Raw genomic sequence first — 20,099 nt, forward strand, 5'->3', positions numbered from 1 at the left:
AGTAATTCAATCAAAAGGTAACAGTTATAAAATAAAAATAATAAATTGTTTTATTCTTTTAGGTGTGTGATGGAAATACTCTTAGTTTTTGATATACGCACGCAGAATGCGTACGCAACTGCGCACTCTCTGGCGTCGACCATGTGCCGTTTTCAGATATTCTATGATCGTAACGCCAGTGAGCTTGTCACCGCTTAAACCGATGTTCGCATAACGTAGCGCAGAGGTTCTGTTTTCCGGAGCCCTGCAGCATCGAGCAGGGACTTCCGAGAAAGAAGAGAGAGGATCTTTGATTTCAACGGCGGGGTGTAAGCCCCGAACTTGAAATCCGCCGAGATGGATATGTCGAGTCCTGTCTTCAGCTTAAACCTCGGCACCCCACTTTCGGTGTCGGCGCAGGCCGATAACGTCGAGGAGCAGCATCTGCAGCAGCTTGCGCGGCAGATCCAACCGTCGCCGCTGCAGCCCCAGCAACATGACTCGCCCATGCATCAGTCGCCGTCGACGCAGCAGCGAAATGCGAGCGTCATACAACCTTACGCAGCGAGCACGGGGCTCACGCCTCAGTCCCTCATGCAGCCTCAAACGCCTGCCGGTCACGTTCACGTAAGGATCACTGATTATTTCGGCTGGCTGTGTCTCACGAGCGACGAATAAACTGATGCCATATGTGTGCTCCCCTAGCCGATGAGTCCAAATGCACGGGGCTTGATGGCTTGAAACAAGTTTCAAGGAAACGCACGCGGTGTTTGTTATCTAATTGTAAGCCCCACCGTGAGACGTAATTCACACCACATGGGAGTGCGATCTTATGTTTACTCTATTTTTCCATTCAATAGGACCAATATCTGTGGGAGGGCAGTCTAAGGAAGCTCGTTTAAGGATCATACCTTTGGTAATGGTAGTTTCGAACAGTAGTGTGCGAAAAAGTTCAGGCATGGTAGGGGTGCGGGTATACATCCTAATTTAGACGCTTGCGAGCTCATACAAGATTGTTCTAATGTTCCGTGCTTTGGTTGTGTCTCACTGCTAATTGCAAAGCCACTACAGCGGCAATTTTTACAGCCGGTAGTCACTTTCGCCTCGGACGACTTTCACGTGCCGTCATCGTTATGTCTGACGACCGCCATCAAAACACGATATTACTTTTCACATTGCATGGCGCCCATACTTTGCAAACGTTATGCGAAAGCAGCTGCCTTGAAGCGCATTGCTCTTTAACGTCCTAAGATATTCGGAGAAATACCCAGTGATTGGTTTGCTCAAAGTTAGTGACTGCGATTACACAGAATGTGTGTATTTCTACATAATATTCCTCACCTACTTGGGTGCAGAGACACTGGCAATGGTCCAGAAGCGAATAGCCATACGAATAACTGTCCATGCATTTGGTATTGGACCTGTAGTTGTTTCTTTGTAAGCCTGCTTCTTTTTGTGAAATTGTTCTGGTGGCCCATAATGCTGATTAATGAAGCCTTGGTTGAAATTTAGTCATTGCTACACTCAGTGCGATCGAACGGACCAGACAACCTATTGGCCTGGCTTTAACCCTTTGCCATCATGTGCAATTGGCCCGTTTGCGGTCGTTCCACTCTGGAGCCATTTCGAGCATTTGGACGCCATGCAGAAATTACGCTCAGTTAAACAAACACATGTTAAGTGCCATATTTCAGGAAACCTATCCCTGAGAATCTTGACAGCACTTGAGCACTGTGTGGCAGTGCCCGAAACTTTCTCCTTGGCTGCGACCAGGATTTTGAACAGCAGGTTAGCGGAGTAGTAGAGCAGGTTAGTAAAGGCTGTCTAGAATTCTAATGTGCTTTCTTCCAAGAAAGTTTCTTGACCATCTGAAAGCAAAATATATTAATTTGTGGCTCCAAAATGATTGTCTGGTTCACTGAACTTAGGTGAACTTTGTCCACCAAATGCATCTGCAGAAAGCACCACCATCCTGTTGGCACTTGATACTACAAATCGTGCGAAGGTCCCTTCAAGCAGGAAGAAAGGAACTAAAAAAGTGCTGCTCTTGTCTGGTGACATTGCAAAGTGCAATTGTTACTTGAAAACATTCCCAAAAGCTGGCGCTACGAACACAAATCACTGGCGAACGCAAGTGCGCATGCGTGTCAGGCGCTATTCGACATATGACCAGAACAGATATTTTTGCATGACGGGTGGGGTTCAACAAATGACTGCAAAGGGTTAAGCCAAGCATCAACCTAATGAATTTTACCTTAACTTTGAGAAGCCTCTATATTTCCTTTTATGCTGTGCTGCAATACTGAGAGGAATGCTTGTCGTTTCTTTATGAAAGGGTGTTCAGTCCTGGAGAGCTTGCCACAATAGTGAACCAAGCATGAACATGCAACAAGAGTTGCGTGCAGATAAGGTAACATGTATCAGAGTGTGTGACCACTTCTTAAAATCAGTCTCTACTGCTTTCTAGCTTTTGTCCTCTAATCCTTTAGATAAGTTATAAGATCAGTGTGGTCAGCAGTTTACCTTTAAGCCAACACATGGACATCTGTGTTTTACATGTTTGCATTTAGGTTATAGCCTTACTACAATTTTGTGTATTTGAATTTTGAGTGTTGGCCAATGTTGTAGTTTTCTGGCAATGCACTTGTAGTGAAGTCATATCTGCCATTCATTTGGACTGATCATTTCTATCCCATTTATTCCTTTGTCTTTTTATTACTTTGGTCTCTTCACAATGCACACGCTAACTTTCTGTAATGTGCTGTGATTAGTATACGAATTTTTAAAATTAAGAACGCTCTTACAGTTTTTAATTATCACTCATGAATCCACCTCGTGTTGCTTTCTTTATTGTCATGACAGTCTTCATCGGGTGCGACACCGACTGGTGCTGGTTCAACACCTCACTCGGCAAGTGGGAGCATGTTCCCATCAACCCCTGGCCCACCAATGACACCCATCACTCCAGCATCAGCAGATCCTGGAATCGTCCCGCAGCTTCAGTACGTCAGGCTATCATGACCTCTTTCCTATTGTGGTTGCTCCAAAAATTACACATCTCTATTTTATTTTTTTTGTTGCACCAAAGTTACTTTCATCACCATCATTAGGCTGGCTATGCCCGCTGCAGGGCAAAGGCCTCTCCCATACTTCTCCAACTACCCCGTTTCTGTGATAATTGTGGCCATGTTGTCCCTGCAAACTTCTTAATCTCATCCGCCCACCTTTCTGCCGCCCCCTGCTATGCTTCCCTTCTCTTGGAATCCAGTCCGCAGCCCTTAATGACCATCAGTTATCTTCCCTCCTCATTACATGCCCTGCCCATGCCCATTTCTTTTTCTTGATTTCAACTAAGATGTCATTAACTCGCGTTTGTTCCCTCACCCAATATGCTCTCTTCTTATCCCTTAACCTTACACCCATCATTCTTCTTTCCATAGCTCGTTGCATCGTCCTCAAACGCACCCCAGCCCATTCTTATTCTTCTGATTATTTCAGTCTCATGATCCGGATCCGCGGTAACTACCTGCCCTAAGTAGATGCATTCCCTTACCACTTTTAGTGCCTCGCTACCTCTCGTAAACTGCTGTTCTATTTTGAGACTGTTAAACATTAGTTACTTAAAGTGACTGTAAGGGGGCCTAAACCACTTAGAACACAAAAATTTATTTTACGTCAGCAAACACAGTACAAAACATTCTCCTGAAAAAAAAAAGAATTATTGGATGAATGAAGTAACTGTGGGGTTTCATCAGGTTAAAGTGATTGAGCAGAACAAAGCATCCATCACTGCATGTTCTCTACAATGTGTGCCATTACCCAATGCACCTGCCAGACAGGCTGACAAAAAATGCTAGCCCACCAGAATGCATTGCCAAAATGCTGCATGCCTTTCTCCTGACTACTGTTCTATCATGAACAAATAAAACATGAATGCAAAATCCAAATACGAGTGCAAAAGAAAGTGGTTTACCCATGAACTTCATACAAGATTGTAATTTGTCGTCTCTTGCCAAGGGTAGTATTGCATGCCAAGGTTTTAATCAAGCATACTAAAAGCATAACGCTCTGGTACCCGCATAGCGGCTTTGTGGCTATGATGTTCTGCTGCTGAGTAAGGTTGTGGGCTTGAGTGCTTGATTTAGGCCTATGTTAAGGAGGCCTGGATTAATTTGTGTAGTCCACCACTCTTCTCATAGCCCACAAGTTGATTTGAGACATTACGCCCCACTATTTAATTCTAACTTCTAAAATCTTTAACTGATTTTGCTGTCCTTATTTGAAATCTCCCAGTCAAGTTTGTGACAGTACGTTGCCAGTGATTTCAGCATCCTTTGTGAATGTTGGTTTGTACTAACCATCCTTACGTGCTTTTGCTGCACTCAACGACAGTTGGTATGTTTGAAGTTTTGATTTTACTGAGAAAGATAGGTGACAGAAACTGACTTCATGCGAGTATATAATGTGAACCTGTGCTAGAACTTTGAACAACTTTTGCATAGACCTTGATTTACTTGCTTGTTACTGTGACGGCCTGCAAGGGCTAAAAGTACTGTAAATTTAAAAAAAAGTGCCTGTTGCTTTGTGAGGTTAATGAGAGCATAGATCAGTTGTGATAAAAAAAAAGTTTATTGCCGTCATTGAAGCAGAGGAAGCCTTGGAACACAATTGAGAAAACTGAGCCCTATTTGTGACTTTGTACAAATGAGCGTGCAATTCTGCAGGAACATCGTCTCAACAGTAAACCTGGGCTGCAAGCTAGACCTGAAGAAGATTGCTTTGCATGCGCGAAATGCGGAGTACAATCCCAAGCGTTTTGCTGCCGTAATCATGCGCATCCGAGAGCCACGAACCACAGCCCTGATCTTCAGTTCAGGGAAGATGGTGTGCACTGGAGCAAAAAGGTACCACCTTTCGTTTCCCTTTGTGCTTATTTAGATGAGCTTCTACTAAACGAATAAAAAAAAAAAAACAGCTGAACTCACAGCAGACAGACAGCAAACAACAATCATTGTGAAGTAATTTTTGTAAATGATGCCACATCTATAAAACTTGCCTGCAAAGAAAGCTCTAACTAGTAGTCTCTCTCAATTTTGTCTTACCAGTACAGAATGCGATGGCGGTGCTGCTGCATCTTCATGATGTCATGCATTGGAGCTTGTCTATAGGAACTTGATTTCTTTTTGGTAAAACTCTTTGTGAAGCAATGTGAGAAGAACACAGAATTCTTATGTCCTTTCATTGCTTCATTTCACAGTGAAGAGCAATCGAGGTTGGCAGCAAGAAAGTATGCCCGGATAATCCAGAAGTTGGGCTTTGACGTAAGCTTTTGTCCTTTCATTTTTAGCATATGGCATCAAAATATTGACGGTTTGTGAATCTATCTCTTATGTTTCTTGGAGGCTGCAATGCTGTATTTGTACAAGTATAGCGTGGCCATGAATATGTATAATGCAGTGGGGTGACTACTCAAGCAAAAAAAAAAAATACTGGTTTTAATGAACCAAATGACATGTAATGCGTTTGTAGTGGTTTAAATAGAAAAATAATTTGAGGGGCATTAGTCCATCATCCTTCTAGTATGTTAAAAATGCTATCCTTACTCTAAGAGGAGGCTTGTTAGGCTAAAAGACATGCAAAAATGGAATACAGGTCGTGGCACTGCTGCCTTGAAATTCTAGTACGAGCTCTTCGTAATGTTGTGGATTTTGACGTTTGGTTGAGCTTAGTTAATTTTTTATTGGAAATGTGTGGGGCTGCAGCCGTGGCTGGTGTGTAGGGTGCCTTGCTCAGCTGCAGGATGTGTGTGGTTTGAACTCCACCACACAGCACACACCTGTTTTTGATGGGCACAAACAGCCCTCTAGAGGGCCATGTGTCTGACTTTTTCAGGAATGTGCAGCTTGTAGGTGGTTTTGCGAAGACCGTTATGCTTGGCTGACCAAGAATTAAAAGACGCAAAGTGCCACAAATGCACTTTAGTGTGGTGGGTCCAGTCACGTGATTGCTTTGTGCCCTTCTTTTTTCTTACTGCACCTTTCTGCCCTTGTGCCCCAAAAGCCTGCTTCTTTTACAGAGCAGTGCCCCAGCCTACTCATTATTCTCCTTGGAACATTGAGAGGTTGAGTTTGCCGTAAATCTCACTTACCTGGAAAGCGGGCGGGGGTGGGGGGGAGGGGGAGAGTCTTGCATTATAACTGCTCAGGACATGGCTGAGGATATCGAGTCAGGAGTGCTTTTGAGCTGCGAATTACAGTGACTTAAATGGTGTTCCGCAATTAGAGTATCTTGGCACATTAGAAAGCTAATTAGAAACTGTGTCATGTTTTAAATCTAAAGGGAAAGGCTTATGTACTTTTTTTTTCACATGTGACATGTGACATCTGCAAAGTGCCTGCGTCCGACGTGGCTGTGTGCTTTTGTCTCAGCGTATAATTTGTTTTTCACTTACACGAATTTAGGCGAATCTGCAATTTTTATGCTTGTTTTTCTTCTGTACTCCCCCACTGTAATGCTGGAATGGGCGCTGTGGGTACTAAATAAATAAATAAAAAAAAGACAGTGGAGTCATGATTTAAGCTGGATAGCGCCTTACATTGTTTCCCATACATGATGTGGGACAGGCAGTAAACCAGTTCTGTACCTTTTTGCCATTTCCCATTCCCTCCCAATGCAGAGTAGCCAAATGGACAGCAATTTTGGTTGACCTCTGTGCTCTTCATCCTACACTTTGTCTCTTTCCTGACCAGTTGCCAGCTCATTTCTTGGGTTGCCTGTAGTATGTCAATTTTGGCACTTTGGAAAGGCTATTAAATTAACTGTGGTCACAACTTGAATCAGTGGAATATACTAACACAGTGGTCTTGACTTATAAAGAAGCTAATGACTTTTTGATTATATTTTAATTAAAAGACCATCCACCAAAATGCAGCTTAGCACATAAAATTGCCTGAATGCTAGCATCCCCAAGTGGTGGTGCAGATTGTTTTCTGACATTGTTTCGGCAATCGTACGTGTTTCTTTTTTCTTTGTATATACTGGAAACTATACATGTTGTTTTTACGTTAACCTTTGGTGCTTATGATTACTTTGCAGGCAAAGTTCCTTGACTTCAAGATTCAAAATATGGTCGGCAGCTGCGATGTTCGTTTCCCTATACGTCTTGAAGGCCTTGTCCTAACGCACAGCCAATTCTCAAGGTTAGAACTTTTATATTCTGTCTGTCACATATCTTTGAAAGACATGGTAGTGCAAGGAGCAAGACTAAACAGATGACAGATGCCTTGACTACCTAATGGTTGTTTTATTAGAATTGGTGTAAAATATGTTACAGTTGAACCTCGCAATAACGAAATCAGCGGGGAACGCGAAAAAATTCCCTTTCACGAGAATTTCATTGTTGTGAAATGAGACAGCACAGATAGGTAATGCATCGCAGAACGAAACTTTACTTTCAAAATTCGGTTAGCCTACTTTGGCAAGCTCTGATCGAGGATGTAGAACCGCATTGCCAACAATATAAAGTGCGCCGCATGCATCGATCAGTAGTGATAGCACTGCCGTGGTCAATTGTTCGGTTCAGTTCGGTCAATTGTCGGTCAGTTACTTTTGGACATATGATCACTTTTGCGACATTTTGCATAACTCGGCAGCGGATGCAGAGCAACAGCGCTCCATGCAAGCATTCGCATTTCTACAGTGCACGCTGTTGCCGCAAGACGCCGATGCGTTTGGTGCTGAGCTTGCAAGTGATTGCATCTCGTATGCCCCAAAGCAATCGATCGAGATAACGGCTCCTTCACGCAAATCTTCATTCGTGTCTGAATCCGCATGTGATGCTTGTCAGGTGGCACTGAAACCGGCGTTCTTGAAGAAAGGGATGCACATTCCTGTACGATCGCTTAATCACGGCCCAGTGCATGGCACTCCATACTGCAACCGCCATCTCAAGTGCCGTGAACAATTCCATGTCGGAGAGACATGGATTTCCTTGTTTTTACTGCATGTTGCTCACTGAGGTGGACATTAAGCACTGCAGTAGGTGTGCTGTTGTGAAGTCGGGTTCCATGCGGCCACAAAGGTTCCATGGATGGTGCTGTGCCAGGTGCTGTGCCAGGTACCGGGAGAAAGAAGGCTTCCGAGTGATGTGGAAGAGAGTGACAAAATGGATTAAATTAAAAAAAAAGGCACATGGTTCAGTTTTACGAACACTCCTCCATCTATTGTTGCACACTACATGCTAGAGCCTTTGCATGTCCGAGCGTCTCCTCCTCAGCTGTCCAGATCCACATTTCATGCCGTTGATTTCCCTCTTTCCTTCATTGAGGGAATTCACTGGCCAATCACAAACGTCGAATCACTCACCCCCTCCCGTTTCCTGTTGCCCCACCATTGCCCAATTTCAACATCCCATAGTTGCCCGCTCTCAATGACCCCACCCCCCTTTCCCAATCTCAACGTCCCACCGTTTGCCAGTATGAGGAACCACGTGGCAAACTGTGAACCCGCTGTTGACGTCCTTTCCCCGGAAGTCCTTAACAATGACCCTGTCATTAATTTGTGGCCTCTTCTGTCAGGATCGGGAGACTGGCCTTTGTGGTAGTCGGAGGCCGATGTTGTTGTCTTGAATTGAACAATGAGGCATGAACAGCACCCGTGACAGCTGCATGTCTGCCGGTGAAGCATCTTTTGCTCCAAGGGATTGCCAGGCACAACAGCAGCCCAGATCAGTGGCCTGTTCGTGACTGTCAGGAGGGGCGACGTTGCTGTATTGAAGCAAGCTGCCTTGAGTGAATCATGAGGCGTGATCAGCACCCTTGACAGCTGCATGTCTGCCGGTGGAGCATCCTTTGTTCTGAGGGATCACCAGGCACAACAGTGCAGAAACTGTCGTCACGTGGTAGCAACATGTGTGCCGCTTCGAACAGGGTGATCACCAAACAAGATGGTGGCCATGATGTGTTTCTGGCACACGCAATCGCTTCTGGTGTTTGGTTGTTTTTGTAAACAATAATGGCAGTGCCTATGCAAGTGTAATGTGGTTGTATTTTACGCAATTTTAGTGCAAAGCAATCATATTTTGAGTGCATTTTGGAGCCTGATAGCCTTGTGCGAGTAGGTAATATGCTGGGTTACGTTCCGGCAAATTTCGTTGATGAGGGATTGTAGTACAGCGACATTTTGTTGTTGAGAGGTACGAAATGCATTGAATCCTACGGGCGTCCCCCAAGGGTATGAAAATATTTCATTGTTGCAGGGCTTCGTTATCGTGGGTTTTGACTGTACGTGGACTTAGCAAAACAATATGAAGCACAGTTCAGGGAAAAAGGTGCAAACAGGCATTTAGAGGTTGTAAAGGTATAATGCTAACTTGACAGCTTTTGTCACAACTTTATATGCATTTCTTTGGCTGAAGAGGGTTAGTGGGGGAAACAAAAGCCAGAGTATTCTCTTTGAAGTCTAAGCTATGGTGCCATTGGTGCTGGTGCATCATCACAAATTTGACAGCATCTTTTTGTCTGTTTGTCCTTTTTGGCGTGGGAAAGTCTTAACATTTGCACTTCAAGCATTTTCTTACATATGAAGCAGCGCAAGCTTCCGTACTTCCTGTGTTTTAACTTATTGACAATTAACTAGCCACAGGCAGCCGCTGTCAAAATCGGTGACATAAGAGCGTTGGCGATGATGCCATGATATATTCTCCTAAATTTGTGTTCTTCAAGCCCTTAATTTTGTATTTGTTGTTTTGTGCGTATTTATACTGCTGCCTTACTTGATGTTCTTGTTTAGTAATGCAGAAGTACTCTGTTTTTACTAGAATGTGAAGCATGCTTCATGTTTCTGCATCCAATCTTTGTATGGCATGCTCGATGGTGTCATTGTCAATGAACCTCATGAGCCTCGGGAGCTTGTCAAGTTACGGCTTTTTTTCCCGAGGTCCACTGCTCTTTGAAGCAGGAAATGAAATGTTGCTACCTGCCTTTTGTTTGTACCCTTCTTTTGGGTTGCCATGCTTATGCTTACGGCATGTGTAGCCTGCTTGTGTTTCCAGGCATTTAGTCTACCAGATCATCTTATGTTGATGTTTTTACTTAGCGGTCCTTTAAGGATATTGCATGCCAAATGTGGGCATAACTACTGTACTCATACTGGTGTGCATTGACTGTCAACCAGAAGGCAATGTTGTTTCTTGACACTACGCTTTATCATTGCTCCTTTGCGATCCTGAGGTAAACAGTAGCTACAGTGGTCCATTGTAGTGCTTTCAAGTAGACACCCTAAGTTGCCAACTTGAAAATTCTGGTTCAGGAATCGCTGAGGAGCATTTCCCTGAGAATAGTGATTTTCTTAGTCAAGAAGTGTCACTGCTTCTTGCTCAGCAAAGTTGACAAAGAAGTTGAAGTCAAGGAGAATTTGTGGGTACAAGCATTAGAAAAAAAAAGATGGCCATTGATTTCTTGGTCAGCAGCATTTAGAAGTCTACTTTAGTAGGCATGCTGTTAAAGTCATTGGCGGCAGCTTTGTTTGAAAGAAAATCTTTGCGAGATTTTGTAGAGGGATTTCTTAAACTACCGTATTTACTCACATAATGATTGCACCCCTGAATTTTGTCGTCAAATTTTGATTTTTTAAATTTCCCGTGTAATGATTGCACCCCGAACTTGCCGCAGCGATATGTCGTGTGCCAAGTCTAGCTAATGATGATTGTGCTTACCATGTGTCGAATGCTGTGCAAACAACTCTTTAAGACAAACCAAGCGGTCTGCACGCACCAAACATTCTTAAGCAGATGCCCCATTTCATAACTTTCATCACTTTCCGCACTTCCATGACAAAAAGAGGTACAACCAAACTTGCCTTTATTATGTGTAGGCTTTATAATGGTTGTGGTCAACAACAACAAAAAAGGTGCCTTTCGATTCTTCTTATCTGCACACGTGGGCATGCAACAAATAGCGAGCGGCAACGATAGTAGCCATGTTTACACTGATACGTTAGAAGTGTACCCTATTCATACGCCGATGCTTGTAACACACCTAAGATATTCACCCACCCTTAGCGGAAACGTGCCGTATTAGGATAGTAGTGAAGCCGGATGCCGCAGTTTCCGCAGCATGCTGGCCATATGTTTCTATGTCACTGGCAGCTAAGTGCAGCCATCTGTTTCTGTCTCCTCAAAGTGGACATGGCTACGTTATTGCCGCAAACTTGCCGATATTAACAATATTATTTATTACTGATACAGAAGAAACTGTTTCAATGCACGTAATATATTCACGAGAAGAAAAAAAATTGCATTCGGCTTGCTCCGCCGGCTGCCATTTTTGTTTTGCTGTCCCGTACTACACACAGCGGCAGCCGCCTATTTGTTGACCTGCTGTCATTCTGCAGCAAACGCGGGATGAGAAAAAAAAAGAATGTTCTTCTCGCGGTAAATTTACCCCCATAACAATCGCACCCTTGAATTTGCTTCAATTTTTTTGTACAAAAAAGTGCAATCATTATGCGAGTAAATACGGTATCTTCTTTTCTTCTTTTCATCTTTGTGAGTAGTGTAGTGTGCCAGTCATTGGAAGAAGTGTATCTTTTGACTTTTCAGTTACGAGCCTGAGCTGTTTCCAGGACTTATCTACCGCATGGTGAAGCCTCGTATTGTTTTGCTTATCTTCGTATCAGGAAAAGTTGTGCTCACAGGTAAGCAATACCCCATCTAAACTAAAACCAGCTGCGTCGGCATTTTAAAAAATGCTCTTCGCACGCTAGCTCTCTTGACAGTTCTCAGTTTGTTTTACACATGATTCTGCTAGAGACTGTTATGCAGTGATCAATAATGGCACATTCGATTGTTTCCTACCATGCTCTGACTCAGTTTGCAATGATGCAAAGCTTTCCTGAGATTAGAGTTGGAGAAAGCCTGCTCAAGTTGAAGATTCAGCTGCTTTCAGAGCAACTGAAGGGGCAGTGTGATTGTAACTCTGTCTGGTATCGGCCATTTGACGGTGAGAGCGCCTGAGCTGAAGCGCGGCGCTCTGAAAGAAACGGGGATTTTAACCTGTCAAACATAGAATGTATTACCAGAGCACTTGAAAGCAATCAGTCAAACTTGCCATAAGTTCTTGTGTTTGGAACCTTTGTTTTCATGTTTTATGTTGCTCAGAATTTACATGCAGTGTTTGGTTTTCATTGTGTATATTCCGGTACAACTTTAGAAGAAAGGAGCATTTAGTCCTCCAAGGTGGATGCACACGAGCCTCCACCAATGGACGAGTACTCTATACTGACGTCATGAGCCGGATGGCCGGTTATTCCCCTCCCCCCCTCCTCAGTGGAGAAGATGGCAGCCCACGCTTCGAACTGCACTACAGTGTACCTGGGTCGATTCGTGTCAGCCATGTGTGTCTGCCCCTTGTGAGAGCGAATTCCCAAACTGATTGTGGTGGTGTATCATGCCGGTGCACCATTTGTGTCGTGTATGTTTATTCTGAGCCGTGATCCAGCGACAAAAGATTGCAACGAGCATGGGTGACGCTACGCTATGCGAACTGGCGAGACTGCATGCTTGGGGAAAAAAAAAAGAAAATGATACGTAATGAAAAAAAAATAAAACAATCACATTCTTGAAAATAAGTTTGTGAAGACACAAAACTGAAAAATTACAAATCACATGCTGTTTAAGACCAAGAGTACCTATTTAAAACGATAAATGAAATATTTTTGTACCTTTTCTGTCTCAATCATCTTCTTGCTCCAAGTTTGTAACGGTTTCGATAAACGCATTTTTTAAAGTACTTGTTAAATAGCAACCGATTAATTTTAAGCTCAGAAAATGAGTTGGGAATGTGCCGTGTACATGTAAACCAGCGCAATAGCCATGCAGAGCTGCTCTTTCTACTTTTTGTCTCTTGGAATAAAGCTAAAGAGCAGACAACCCGCAGCATTTTAGAAGGCACAGGGTTATTTTTCTCTCGCAATCCGGCATGTGCTGTAGCCTTCCAATCACGAGAGCTCTACCAAACCGTTAATCAAAATACAGAAGTCTTTATTCATACCGAGAATTACGCGTTTTAGAAGCACACTTTTTTTGAGTGGGACTATTTTAGTTGCGGAGGCAATCGGCTGTCGCGCTTTGGTCATCTGGACAGGGCCTCCCCTTTTTGATAAAGTTGTACCCGACTATAGGTAAATATACTCCTTCACGGACTCTAGAGGCTGACTGGCAATCCTGAACTTTTGTTCCTTTGCCAGGCTGTTGATCATTATCTTTGTCTTTGGAATATTATTATTAATCTTCAACCCCACTCTTGCACTTCGTCTGTGAAGGTCCTCAATAATTTGTTGTAACTTGTCCCCAGTGTTGCTGAACAGGACAATGTCAACTGCTTTGTGGTTCGAATCTTTAAAATGAAGTGAAGACATTATATTAAGTGCATCTGAACGACAAGAGGGCAGGGAAATGTATAAAAAATTCCCACTGCAGTTCTTTGCAATGAATTGAAAGTTTTTCTCATGAAATTTCAAGAACTTTAGATGTGTTTTAAGCAGCGTGGAGTTCTTCAGATTTCTTAACTCACAAATGTAATGGTGTGAAATGTGGCCATAGATGATTTGAAGACCATTTATGTGACATCCAAGGCAGGTGATATGCATTAGGCTTTAGGCATGGACATTTGTGAAATTTCAGAGATCTATGTTTATCTGTGGCACAAACTCGACAAATTGTGTAATTAGCATTGCCGACACTCACATTTCTGAAAACAGTTTTGTTTGTTCTCCTCGATGTTGGATATTTCCTGTAAAAGATGACTGCTACAAGAATCATGGGACCAGAAAGGGTTAACAAGGCTCGAGACTGCATTGCAGTGAAATATTACACAGGGAGTACAAGGCTACCACATTGGTCTGCTACTGAAAGTGTTTCAAATTTTCCTTTTCTATCACAGGTGCCAAAGTACGATCTGAAATTTATGAGGCCTTTGACAACATCTATCCCATATTGAAGGGCTTCCGCAAGCAGTGACTGGTGCAAGCACTTTCATCGGAAGACTTCATGTGCCCTGTCAGCATCATTGTGCATTTTGTAAATAAGTGTCATGATCATGCGTTGCGGAGGTCACATCGATGGTTTGGGAAAGAACTCGCCCGTGCCGCAGAAAATTGTGTAGCATGTTTTGTGACGAATCGTGTGTGCTACAAAAAGGAAGAGACTTTCGGGATTGTGTTGCAACTCGATGCAAGATTTTCCACGCAACATGAGACATTTGTATGGACTCTGGTGGACTTTGCCGACAATAGCTGTCCAGTTTCACTTGTATATAGTTGTCATTTAGAAAAACAATATATATGACTTCTACTTCTGCACTTTTCTTGGTTGTGTGCGTTACAGTTCAGCAGTTCTGTATTGCATGCATTTTTGTCTCAATTTCTATTGTGGGGTCTCAAACATCTTCTTGGGACTAAGGAATGACGACACAGTAGCACAAACAATCAAGAAAGAATGTATTGCACCTTTCATACACTAATGCCTGCTAGCCGTATTAGTACTAACCATAGAACATGCTGATGGGCGTGTGACAAATCTAGGTAGTAGGACTCACCGTGACCGGATAGCTAGTGAATATGTTCACCCCTAAGCTCAACACCAGCACTTAATCATTTATGTGTACAGTCACATGAATGGTCCTGCAAAGTGTGCCGGCACACACACGAAACGTCTGTGTGGCTTGCCGACCCCAAGCAAAAGAGCAAGCGCCTACTCCCTTTCGTGGCCCAGTAACCCTTCCATTAGGTGGTGTTAGCAGCCCAACACTTTCACCATCTCATAATATGCTGCAACCACACTGACTGGCGCCGACACATAGTTACGCGAAGATGCCAGATTACAGGAGACGTGAGAACCATGCAAGGAAAAGGTCGGGGCACGCGCTAGAGTCGTGCATCCCCGCACTATTCACCACTTGTACCACAATTTACGAAAGAATGAAGCGGTGCATTGTGACAGTGTTAGCAACATATGATAGCTCCGATTAAATATTACCATGTTTGTTTTGGGGCACACAAAGGTTCCTGGGTTCACTGTGTTAAAAATTTTATTGAGGACTTCAATATTAAGGAGCAGGCATCACTATGGGCAAGTTATCTTTGTACTGCTTGGCTGAAACGAAGCAAATTTCGTGTAGATTGGATGTACACAATTGTGCATTTCTTTATCCATCAGTTTAAGCTAGTTCCCAAACATCCCTAATAAATCATGAAGTATCATATTCAATGCTCTGCTTGTGGTCACATATAGATGTTACATTACAAGTACAAATACGAGTAGTAAAAAAAGTTTCATTTTAACCAAGTAGCTAAAATTGGCCTGTAGTGTTCACATAAAGAGAAAACGAATGGGTGCAACCTGTGTTTAAACAGGCGCTGGTTTGACCTACCGACGACTACTACCGCAAATATTGATATAGTGCTAGTCTTGAAATGGTGCTGCCAAACACAAATGTCTACACAATATATCACAGCATATATAACATGCATACTCTACACAATATCTCTCAACATGTATATTCTCAACATGACGTGCATACTGTGTGCGTAGGAAAGCATTTTAGAATGTGTTGTCACACTCTCGCTAGAAATTACTTCAATCATGCTCAGAGATAAGAAAATTACGGATTCAAGCTTCTGTGAATATCGCTGCGACCTTTCAAAAATTTTTGCAAGTCTTCCAGCACTTTCTTGTGAAGTATGTCCATGTCTTCGGTTCCGTCCAGATAGGTGATGTCAGGCTGGGTGTCCTTGACTTCCTGCAAGTTCTTAAGATACATGGGCCAGACGACTTTCTCGAAGTATCCGGGCACGTCGGGCGGCTCATAAGTACGAGTCAAACGCCTAGCGTAGCACTCTTCTCGCGTAAGTGTAAGGAAGTAGCGCTTGTCGAATAGCTTGGCTAGCCTCGGATGATTGAATATAATGTGACCGTCGATTATCATCAATTTCTGTCCTGCTGGCTGCTGCGACGTGCAAGCCGTGATGGCGTCCTGCATTTTCTCCCAGTCGACGCTTGACAGTGCCTCCCAGTTGGCGTGGTTCAGTTCTGGTATCATCACGTGATTTTCGTCGAACTCTGAGCGGAAAAAGTCGTCCTGGTGCAACACCACGCAGTCAGGTATCACCTTTTGGAGGTATTTTAAAAGCGACGTCTTGCCGCCGTTCGTGATGCCGGATACTCCGACAAAGGTCCAGTTGTTCAACATGACAGCGTTGCAATTTCAGTGCAATGTGTCGCAGAGTTTCGTGGATGTAGAGCCACGCACGAATTCGTGCACAACACCCGCAAGTCCGAACGAACGTTCAATGCTCACACTTGCCTTTGCTTCCAGGAGGTCATATGCAAGGTCATATGCATTAAACTGTAATGCCATTCTCGGGGTGCCACACGGGTCATGCTTCGTGGGACTGAAGCCAGTTACAGCTTAATGCCATGCGCGATGTCGTGCCTTCTGATAAGTCACTTGATAACTCCACAGAACACCTATACAAACTTAGAGAAGGGAAACTGTACCTTCCACAGTGCTACGGAAATAAGCGTAGCGGTGGCGTCGTGAACTAAAGTATGTGACCACAGGTGGCGCTGTACAACAGGAAACGCTCATAACATCCATCCATCCATCCGGAAACGGGGTTTTGCACACGCTTTACCAGGTGTTCTGTGGCTTTACTGGGTTTCTGGCTGCTGCGCGTCGATCGTGGTCCCGCCAGTTTAGTTGCTGTGTAGCAAACGTAGCGCCTACATTATGTAGGTGCTGCGTTTGCCACACAGCAACCAAACTGGCCGGAGCACGATCGAGGCGCAGCAGAATACATGTTGCGCTGAGTCATATCGAGTTGAGGCACACTCTGACGGCCCCTGACTTTTAAGGGCATCCCGAGCGGTTTTTCGTTTATTACGCCGCCGTTACGCCGAGTTGTGCCGCCGCGCTCCAGCTGTTGCATTTCGGGTAGGGCTACTGACAGAATGCGGTTTCCAGGTGGCACGATGGCCTCGACTGGAATAAACGCACACGACACCAAAGATTGAGTAAGCCTGAAAATATTTTATTTGGATTTTAACAGTACAACAAAAAGCACACGTCTACGCATCCACACAAGCGCGGTTACATAGTCAAGAACATAGTCAAGAAATGGCTCATTAATAAGGGTAGCACAAGCACACAAGAAAGAAGACCTAAGCTACAAAACGTACGGTCGGCTGCTAAGTATAATGATTTCCCTGTCACCGCGTGTCACTTTTGTACAGCATCTTTACAGCACTACCAGGCCGGGTAGTTTGGCGGAAAGAACGCAACAGCTATACGGCCGTCAGCTGCCTCTTCCTTACGGGTGTCATAATTATCCTAATCTCCGCATCAACGTCGTGCAAGTCCGCATACAGGCATCTGTATCTGAACCATATGTGCCAGCTTAATACATGTGTAGTAAAATTATGATAACCACTGCGTCTTATCAAACGTATTGGTTTTGCAAATGCGCATTACAGCTGACGGAACGACATACTGTAAGTGAAGCACAAGAGAACAAGGACAAAAGGAGGATACAACACTTGAAGAAGAAATGAAGAATTAGTAGGCGTACAGCAAACAAGCGATGACGGAGAACACACAATGATGCATCGGGTGTTCTGTGACATCGGTTTGCGTACTTACGGTGTTATGGAGATCAACGGCATAAAAACGTACCTTCAGGCGTACTCCCTCAACCTCCGCCGCATTCATTATGATAATCAACGCCTAAACAAAACGAGGCACTATTTTTTACCAAGAGTAGACCTCTTTACAGCAAGTCTATGTAATAACTCGCAGACGAAACCAGCATGCTATCGAAAATGTTTTACCGCCGTAGTATTCGAACGCCAACGGCCAGGAAACACATCGATGCCAATAGGCTGTCGGCTGTCGGTGGTTAATCGAGTACAAAAACCTTGACGCTATGACTAAAAAGCAGCTTCAACAATCAAATTTAAAAAAATCAACTGCCTATTTGCCTGAGGTAAAAAAACACCCTTAGACACCTCGATTGTTTATGTCAATGGTTTGTGTAAAGTAAAAAATTCAGCATGTTTAGCGCCCCTAGCAGAAAAAGCACAAATTAAAGTATTTGACCAAATTACAGTAGCTCCACTTGCGCGCTTACGCTGAAACACGCCTCGATTGATTTTTCGCCCTCTGTGGCCATTTGTTGAACTTGAGAGTGTGCGGGGCCATAACTCCCTCCATGCCATAGAGTTTCATATTAGTATACCTAGAGGCAAATCTGGCGCTGCGATCGTTCAACCATCATGGGAATGATGGGAAGTACAGGCTTCGGATTGGCATTCTATTGACTGGCGAACTAGTGTACAAGTATTTTTTTGGCAGTTTTGGTTTCGCTCCAAGCGCAATTGCTATAACCTGCAGTTGGACAGTGCAACGCAAAGCTATCTGCCTTTGTTATGTTGCTCGGAGTGGCGATAGCGCGCTGGGCCAGCGACTGGGACGATGCTTGTGTCGCGGTGTGGCGTCGAAGCCGTAACGAGAAAGCGGCGGCATCGTAAACGTTGAAAGAACATGTTTTGAGCGTTTGGACCTTTGTTTGTTAAGTGTGTTACGTTGGCACTGTAGCGTTACGTGCTTTATGAAACTTCAGAATAGGACAAAGAAGGCACTACTGATACAAAACATATACAGTTGTACTTCTAGTGGCTTGACAATCAAATTTTATTGAGGGCTTCATTATGTGCTCATTTATGTGCTCATTGAAATGCGTGTCTTAGGACTTTGAGAACACAAACTTACTTGTGGTAGGAAAGATAGCTGCTTCCTAGCTGTAGTCTAGTGTCGCACAATGGGTACCCGCAAAGCCACGCTGTAACGCTTCGGAAGCGGTACGCCAATATAAAATATGATGCAGCATACTCGTAGGAGGCCACTAGCGTCCTAGCTAGCACTGCAGCAGATGTGCTTAAAAGTACTTGAAGACGTTCAGCAATCGTGACAGCCGACGCAACCTTTCGAAAGAGCGAGAGAGTTCGCAAGTGCCTGTCGTCTGCGAGAAAAGACTCGCGTTTGCAGCGAGCAGGCGTCGTAGCAGACGACACTTGTAGCATTCCACTCAAGGGCGCAACACTTTGTCACAATACAACATTTTTATTTCCAGAAATACATGATGAGTATTTTTGTATAAGTACTTGCACGGTTGTTTTGCTGTTGAAAAAAATGAATAAATAATTATTCTTTGGCGTTAAATTAGGAACAGAATCGCACAAGTATGCATACCCTGGTGTGTCCTGGTGACAAACCATAGTAAACCATGCTTCCATCTCAAAGTCATACAAAGTTTATGCAGCGTGTTGTACATTATATAACATACTGCAGAAATAGAATTAGATTTTACGCGACAATATTTGAGTATAGCTTTGTTTACTGCGCCAGAAACAAACGCCACTAGTCTAAAGACCGAAGTCAATCCGAAGCCTGTACTTCCCATCATTCCCATGTAGGTTGAGGCAACGCGCATGAGAACCCCCGTAGACACTAGCGCCACATTTCCCTCTAGGGTATTTTTAGAAACTCTATGCTCCATGCACTTGGCAGGCGTGGCCATAATGTAGTGAGCACAGAGGAAGGAAACTAAGGAGAGGCCCTACCCCCTCCGCGCGCTAGGAGAAAAGTGTGGCGGAAATGACGTAGTAGGTTCTCATTTTTTTGCTGCTTTTTTATTTTTTTTGTTGTATGGCCACGCCTTTTGAGCCACGATGGCGGCGTTCTTAAGGTTTTGAGCGCTCACACGTGTTGCTCTGGTAGGTTTCGGGCCGTGGCAAAGGCGCTGAGTGGGCGGGTTTGCGTTAGTCACCGTGTCTTGTTGCGCTGTGTTACCTGCACCGTGCTCTGCCAGATGTTGGGCGAGCGCGCGCGACACCACGCGCAGCGCGGCGTGGTTTCGCGAAAGATGTAAACGAGAGAGGAGGGTGGCCCAAAAGGCGGAGCATCGCCATGAGCAACGCCAAATTCCGGCTTCACTTTTGCTTCACAAAGAGTGACGTCAGGGCCTCTCCTTATAGCGTCCTCGATCACCTTGCCCCGGGGTTGCCC

At 44.1% G+C, this 20,099-nt stretch overlaps 2 protein-coding genes across 2 annotated transcripts; one reads left to right on the forward strand and one right to left on the reverse strand.

The window, feature by feature from the left end:
* The first annotated feature begins 129 nt into the window (after positions 1-129).
* Positions 130-14,337, forward strand: LOC126533046 (TATA-box-binding protein-like). The gene is made up of 7 exons (XM_050180249.3): positions 130-606; positions 2,842-2,981; positions 4,704-4,883; positions 5,237-5,300; positions 7,075-7,178; positions 11,579-11,673; positions 13,920-14,337. The coding sequence occupies exons 1-7, from the start codon at positions 337-339 to the stop codon at positions 13,994-13,996; spliced, it is 930 nt and encodes a 309-aa protein (XP_050036206.1). The 5' UTR covers positions 130-336; the 3' UTR covers positions 13,997-14,337.
* Positions 14,338-14,458: 121 nt separating this feature from the next.
* Positions 14,459-16,543, reverse strand: LOC126533055 (nicotinamide riboside kinase 1). The gene has a single exon (XM_050180261.3). The coding sequence runs from the start codon at positions 16,224-16,226 to the stop codon at positions 15,639-15,641; it is 588 nt and encodes a 195-aa protein (XP_050036218.1). The 5' UTR covers positions 16,227-16,543; the 3' UTR covers positions 14,459-15,638.
* Between the last annotated feature and the right edge of the window lie 3,556 nt (positions 16,544-20,099).

This window comes from Dermacentor andersoni, chromosome 7 (assembly GCF_023375885.2).
Source record: "Dermacentor andersoni chromosome 7, qqDerAnde1_hic_scaffold, whole genome shotgun sequence".
Taxonomy (NCBI): Eukaryota; Metazoa; Arthropoda; class Arachnida; order Ixodida; family Ixodidae; genus Dermacentor; species Dermacentor andersoni.